This window comes from Odontomachus brunneus, unplaced genomic scaffold (assembly GCF_010583005.1).
Source record: "Odontomachus brunneus isolate Ranch 3 - 2012 unplaced genomic scaffold, Obru_v1 Obru_scaffold_028, whole genome shotgun sequence".
Lineage (NCBI taxonomy): Eukaryota > Metazoa > Arthropoda > Insecta > Hymenoptera > Formicidae > Odontomachus > Odontomachus brunneus.
The window spans coordinates 801,814-809,602 of record NW_022639478.1 but is presented as its reverse complement, the minus strand read 5'-3'; the positions used below and the strand labels follow the sequence as shown (position 1 = coordinate 809,602).

Below are 7,789 nucleotides of genomic sequence, written 5' to 3'. Positions count from 1 at the left end.
TATATATATATACAGGGTGTCCCGCGTAAGATGTGCCAAAAGAAAAATATAAGTAGAACAGATAAAAGTGAACAAAAATTGTAGAGGTCATTTTTCAAATAATCACGTAAAATTTCGAGATATTAATTAAAATATTTAGACATATTAGAACGCGGCAGCCGGTGACATATGGATCGCCGCGGCCGGCGAAAAAAATGGACGATTGCTCGCGGACCTATCTTATAGGTCAGAGAGGTGGGCCGTTTGGAAATGGGTAGCACTATGGGTATGTCCGTGTACGTATGCGTTCGTCCATTTTCTTCGCCGGCCGCAGCGAGCCGTATGTCCCGCCTGCCGCGTCTCCGCACTCTGATATGCCTAACCATTTTAATTAATATCTCGAAATTTTACGTGGTTGTTTGAAAAATGACCTTTACAATTTTTATCTGTTCATTTTTATGTTCTACTTATATTTTTCTTTTGGCACGTCTTACGCGGAACATCCTATATACACTGTCACTTGATGGAAAAAAGAAATGTATCGTCGTTCTTGAAGAAAAAAGTTTATTGTATATTACAAATTGATTTAATTATTAATCTTTATATTTATGAATTTATAGTTTATTACTTAATGCTAAAAATTGAAAAGTTTTACTATCTGTAGATGAGAGAGAGAGAGAGAGAGAGAGAGAGAGAGAGAGAGAGAGAGAGAGAGAGAGGGGGAGGGGGACGACAAATTCAGAATTTAAGCTTTACTTGCATTTTGTGTGGCGGTTGTATCACCGATTGCATCATGATCCAAAAAAAAGTTCTCAATGAATGTTTCTTCAAGACCGATGATACCGTAATACAATTATATATATTATTAGAGCTAGAGAACTCACCTTTCTCGCTTCACGAAGAAAGATTTTTTTATTTACTTACGTCCCGTCGTCGCGTGTACTTCGTGTACGACTTAAACACGCTTATATTTATACCTTCGTCAATCTCGAACTGTGTTGCGTCTTTGCTAAACGGATTCGCTCTTATTAGCTGCGCTCTCTGCTCATCTCGTGGCTTTTCTTCTTTCTCTCTTCCTGGTACAAGAAGACATTTATTTCTATTCTAGCTATTCTAATGATCTATTTAACTCGAAGAGGGTGTAGATAACAAGAACAGAATCGACGAAGATACTTTTAAACGACACTTCGCGTGCGGCGAACCGACTGCGATTTTCTTAAACAATGACATGTAGGAAAAACGGATCTTAGGTCCATCTACTCTTTTCAGCTGCACTTACGCTTTTCGTAATTCAAAATAAAATAAATATATATCATGGCAGTAGAATGAGAAAAAAAAGAAAAATCTGAAAGTATACGGAAACAAGATCCATATTCTTTAATTTTATTTTGTATCTATTTATAATTGCATGTGTATAAGTTTTCTTTTTTTAAATTTTATTTTTCTCAATTTTATTTTGCATTGAAAAATGCATGTAAAGAATAGAGAATTTGTTTCCGTCCGCTTCTTTCGATTAAAATGTGTCTTTTAAGTGCAGTTAAAAAGTATGATAAATTTTGTACATCACGATACAGTTGCGACTTATATAGTTGCAAAGAACATTCAAACGAGATCTCACATACATTAGTGTGTATTATATATAGATATCCTTAAATATACAGGGTTATGATGTAAGCAATTATTTTATACGCACCATACTCTCTCTTTCTTTCTCCATTTACGCATTCACCGAGAAAAAGAGAAATACAAAATCGTATTATGATTTTATACGACAATTCGTAGCTTTCTCCAACATCTGTGTTACATGTCGTATAGTGAAACTCCGCGCGTGTGCTCTGTATATTGTGAAGCACGCGATATTCTACACCGTGCATGCGGTGTTCGGTAATGAGCGCATTTAGGTAAACAGAATACAGTTGCTCTTAATTTTTAAGGATCTCAGATTGTTACCGGAATCAGACAGCAAATATTCACTCGATTTTATATTCGAAGGATCGTGTTCCATCTTTAAGATACTATAGATATTATTTGTTACTAAAATCACATTTTATTCGTAATAAAATGTTGGTCCCGCAGATGGGACATCGTTTCAGAAAGATCGAATCGGTTTTCGAGAAGAAATTAACGCACTACGTGCGTCAAACATGCCGATTTTCGAACACTCCGCATTATTATCAGTTTGTCATAAGTGGTGACCGAGTCGTGCATGCGTTTTGCGAACTTTTCATATTCCTCTCGACTCGAGTCACACGCTTAAATTTGTGCGCTTCTTTTCTTTCATATCATGTGAATAAGTGTGTGTATCTGTGCGTGTGCGTCGCGCACGTGTGTCGTATTTAATCGAACACTTCTGTAGCAATTCTGCAGTAAAGATAGCCAAAATATCGAACGGACGTAACGAACGATTCGACGATATTCTGGAAATATTTTGCAATTCAACAAGCGATGCTCTCTCTGAAATGCGAATATCTTCATAGGAATCTTGAAGGAAAATCAGAAATGCACTTTGATATGAAATTACAATTTAGAAGAGCGAGATTGATCAAAGCCAGAAAGCAAGTATACTTTCATATCAACTGCCTGATTAAAAATACCAAACGTCTTCATTTATCTTGAATTCTTTTCAATGATACAGTTGGAGTATTTAAATTAGACATAGATTTCTGACACTTCTACTTGGTATTTTTAGTTAACTGTTGACGTGAAACTGCGCATCTGTACTTTGGCTTTAATTCGAACTTCTCTCCTAAAAAGTCTAAAACTAGTCACAGAAGAACCAAAGCGTAAACGAGTAGATCAACAAATCGTTTACAACGCGCTGTGAGCTAAACCTAAGTCAAATATATTACATAATCTCGTATATGATTACAGTGTATAAAATTAGAATACAGTTTTGTCCGCATCAAATGCAAATTCGTTGGCGAATACAAACCATTCTTGATTTATATTAATGGTCACTAGAAAATAATGTCACCAATTTCTTTCATTTTTTTCTTTCAAATCCTCGCTGTGTATGTATGTGTCATCAATGTTACATCATTGCGTTCTTATCACAGACGTGAAAATTACCTATTCTATGTGGATTTGTATCCGCTTGTTATAACTTATAACAAGAGGGTACGGCATATCATTCGCGCGGATCAGATCGTAGTCGATTGTAAAGTCTTATAATTGTATTGGAAGTTTTTTAGGTGATTCGGAGTTGCAGGTAGCGCGCGGATTCCTTATCCTAAGTCTAAGGTGAGGACACAAATCACGGAAGAAAAAAAACGATTTATCGAAATTAATTCGATAATGTCGCTTGCACTTTCTGGAGCTTAATCTAAAAAAAAAAAAAATTATAATTCGGAAACCATCAACTTTGAATTATTTTTTCTTTTGTGTTTAAGTAAGCGGTTTACCCGCTAACACTTTACGCGCTATTTCGAATCACCCTGTATATATTGTAATTTCACAATCGCGCGTAACACGCGGTTGTCTATTATAGTTTTGGCGTAGAGGTGCAGCTAGGATTTTGGAACTGGAAAATCGCGAAATCATCTTCTCCCAACTACTACCTCTCTTGGAATTTCCCTTTGCTAACTCGCCAACTACACTCCTGAACAGACGTGAAAATATCGCAAGGGAAGTGCAGGGAAAGTTCATGTCACGCGACCTTTCCCGAATCGATTTTCCGTTTTTTGCGAGCGAGTTAATTGTACGGTTCAACTATTTCATGCGAGCAGAAAATGGATGTGTCGCGTGCCACGATATTTCCTCGTTCGACAATTTGGCTCGACTTCACAGTGGTGTACCGATTTCATCGTTAAACCTTGTATTTCCTCGCGTTTTTCTAGCTCACGTCGCCAAGAAATAATATGAAAAACGAGAAAATGAGCCTGAGCAAGTTGTTGGCTCGATTTTGCATCAACTTTCACTGATTTCATCGCATGACCTTGTCGTAAGACGGCGGCGGTGTCTCGTCCGTAGTATTAGGCGGCGGTATTAGGATGGCGATATGATAAGGTGGCGGAGGTGGGTTTTGCCTCACCGTCGTCGGTGGCGGCGGATTTTGTCTCACCGTCGTCGGCACAGTCGGCCTCACGCTTTCGCCGACGGACACGTCGGAGGCGCTCGTTAGGGCAGCGATATGGTCCTCCTGCATACGGTGCTCTGGTCGACCGTGATTCTGAACGCGGCAGAAGATCGAATACAGACACGCGATCAATAGTATCAGCAGTAACCCGCAGAACACTAGTATCTCCAGTCCCGGTCCCTATGTAGGCGATGAAACACGATCAAGAGTCGCCGAGAAAATATGAGAAGTACTTTCCATTTAGTCACACAAGTTGGCGCAAACATCATTCTATCTTTACTATTCACTGAATATGAAACAAAGTGAAATGATGTTTGTGTCGACTTGTGTTAGCAAATGGAAAGTACACAAAGGAAAACGGAATTATCGTTGAAAATAGCGGCATACGTGTACACTTACTCGATAACCGAAATAGAATTTAGCGGCAGCTACGAAAGTTGACGCTACGACAAAAGTGATCCATATGCCGCAACGCAGCCGATAGCCAGCCAATTCCGCGTCGCTGAACTCGGAAAAACCCAGTAGACTCCTGTTGGTGCCGCTCGCGGTCGCGTTGGACAATATCAATTGATTGTTGCTGGTGTCGGTGACATTGCTGCGAACAATTCGTGAAACGATAAGCGTCTCGATAGCACTTCGTCGCGTGCCTTATCTTTTATTTCAACGTGGGACTGCGAACCGAGGGCGATTCATTTATAACTTTCATTTATTACTTTCCGCTGATAGAAACATGTATAAGTGAGTCACCCTGTATATAGGAAGAGCATGTTCCTCAGAATCTCCTCTTAGTAGACCTTTTTGTGTTTCATTAATTACTTAGGGATGTTGTTCAGCTGGGCGAGCCGGGCGGCCCTGAGCGACGACGAACCGTGCCGATTACTCTCGTTGCGGACTCGCGTGCTCGGCCGGCCGACGTTGCGGCAGGAACTGACATTACTGGGTCCAGCCGCGTTTCCAACTGCATTACCGAGGCCCATGAGTCGAGGCACCGGAGTCACCACATTCCTGAGCTCGCCACCGTGCACACATCGGTCTGCAAGCAAACATCAGTTAGGACCAAAGTTGTACTATAAATTTTAAGATTATGTCTATGCAGATTATTTGTATTTTCTATGTGATATATATACATGATTTTTTTTCATGTAAATAGTGGAAATTATGTAAAATATTATAAATTATATTAAAAATATATTTAAAAAAATAATTAAATTTTAGGATGGATATACAATATCTGTTTGGTATTAATTTATTTAGTGTTACATTGTATTAATTATAAATATAAGTTTAAAAAAGATAAATTTCATGAAATCTTCATTTTATTATGTGACAGATTGGTAGATTTTTTTTTGAAAATAAGAACTATGTAACTAGAGAATTCTGACTCAAACTTATTTAGAAATCAACATCCACAAATTTACATTAGGATTCTAAAAGAACTTTTCTTAGTTAATTATTTAGCAAGCCATATGTCTTTTAAATGACATCCATTAATTACTTGGATGTTTACTTAAATAACATTTCATATATAGATGTCTATATACATAGTGTCATAATCTACATATAAGCATCTAACTATTAAAATTCACGTAAATGTTTTATCTCATTCTGCTAATTTGTTCATATTTCTTCAATAAATTGAACTGTACTGGTATACTTTGATATACTTACTGAAGTATGTCTTGGGCACAGGTGTGGCAGGATATCGGCAGCTGCTGAAGCCGTAGTACCTGCCCGCTGGCTTGTTGATCCAGAAGTGCATGGGAGTCGAGATAGTGTGGACGTGGGGATCTTTCTTAAAGATCCATCGTTAACAAATGATCCTCTTTCAATATCCTTTCAATATCCTTGTTAACAAATGATGTCTCTCTTTGGCAATAAGATGCAACTTTTGAACTCAGGAGACTGTTTGAGTGCTGCTGCTCCTGATGTATCTCAAGTCTCTGCGTCGTATCAGTTGTCGATACCGCGTATCATACATTGTCCGTCACGAGTCTTATTGTCGACGGCGATGATGTTTATTAGGCCTGTCCGCAGAGGAGTACGCATCATCATACACAGAGAATTTTAGCAATAGATTTTAAATGTCTACAAGTTCTACTGGGAAAAGATTATTCTTAAAGAGGAAAATAATAACGCACAAGAAGGAACGAACCAGATACACAGTAATTCGGAAGAGCAGAGAACAATTACAGAGAGAAAGCGTAGAAAGTGCAATTAAAGAGGACAGAATGTCGCCGGGTTAATTTTTTGCTTGCACTATCTTTGCGCTTTTTTATTTCAAGTAAAATAAACATATACTCAGGTTTTATCTACGGAAAAAGAGGAGGGAGAAATTGTAAGCGAGATGTGAAAAGAGCGCGACGAAAGGACTACATTCGCTGCTCTCCGGAAAAAGAACAGAGAAAAAGACGATACTCACCTTCTTCCCTTTCTCATGTGTGCCTCGATAAGTCACAAGAAAATATCATGCTTGTCCTCGTGGCACTTCATTATCTGTCCAATGTTACAAACGCAAAACAGCGAGACCCGTCGCCTGCGTCGTCGTCGCTATGAGTGCAAAAGATGCACAAACCATACGATAGCACGAGCTACAAGTCTCTATGTCTCTCTCTCTCTTATTGGTTGCAGGCCTGAAAACGAGCTACAAGTCGATAACAGCGGTGAAAAGCTGAAAGTTGCTACATCGGCGTTTTTGTGATACCGTTATAGACGATTGCTTGATGCGCCATCTGCACTTGTTACCAAGAGGTGTTTATGGGTGCGCGCTTTCCAGGGGCTCGATTCTCGAACTAGTTGCGTACACGTAAGTTTTACTGCGCAGCTATTTTATGGTATGATTAAACTTGCGCAGTAAAACTTATGTATACGCAACTATTTCAAGAATAAGGACCCTGCTACGTATACTCGTTGGCGCTAAGGGTCTATAGGAGTGTGTATGTCAGTTGGACACGGGGCAATTGGACACAGTCCAATCACAAGTCGCTGTTTCAAAGGACCCTACAAATGTCTCTAAGTACACGGTGCTGTGATTGGCTGTGTCCAAATGCACCGTGTCCAAGTGCACCGCTCCCTCTATAGGAGTTCAAGTAGAGACATCTCGCGGAGGACCCGAAACTAATGTTGGTATTTGGCCAAATTTTGAGCAAACAGAGAAAATTGTAATATGATTGTGATATTCATAATGAGGAAAATAATCACAAGAGTGCGACAGTGTTTTTTGGAGAAAATGTTGAAAAAAAGGTCTAAATTATTGTGATTGAACATTTGGTTGAGGTACAGTACGAGTCTATATTTTAATTAATAAAAAATTTTTTAGAGCCTAACGCGAAAGTCGAGCTCTGTAGCACCCTTATGGCTCCTGCACACAGGACGCGGTAATGCTTGCCGCGCGGCAGAAGTCCGCGCGATAGCCAATCAATATGTTGTTTTTCTGTAAGAGCTAGAAGGTTATTACGGAAAGTAGCATATTGATTGGCTGTCACGCGAACTTCCGCCGCGTGGCAAACATTACCGCGTCCTGTGTGCAGGAGCCATTAGTACTAATACAAGAAAGATATAAAAATTTGTTTGGTTAGTGAATGTAATACGTATGAGACAAACTTTAGCGGGGGTAGATACTACGGAAAATGTAATATAACTGCATTTTAGTTCAGATAGCTTGATAGCCAACCTTCCTGTTTTGCGTCCGCACGATCCGTGCATTAGCACTTGTACATATGTATATTCGTGTTATGG

The 7,789-nt window shown here is 39.2% G+C and overlaps 1 protein-coding gene across 1 annotated transcript; it reads right to left on the bottom strand.

Annotated features, from left to right (window-relative positions):
- Positions 1-1,593: 1,593 nt before the first annotated feature.
- LOC116842881 lies at positions 1,594-6,711 on the bottom strand. The gene is made up of 5 exons (XM_032812694.1): positions 6,474-6,711; positions 5,723-6,078; positions 4,871-5,087; positions 4,454-4,649; positions 1,594-4,234 (listed from the first exon to the last, which is right to left on the bottom strand). The coding sequence occupies exons 2-5, from the start codon at positions 5,811-5,813 to the stop codon at positions 3,902-3,904; spliced, it is 837 nt and encodes a 278-aa protein (XP_032668585.1). The 5' UTR covers positions 5,814-6,078; positions 6,474-6,711; the 3' UTR covers positions 1,594-3,901.
- Between the last annotated feature and the right edge of the window lie 1,078 nt (positions 6,712-7,789).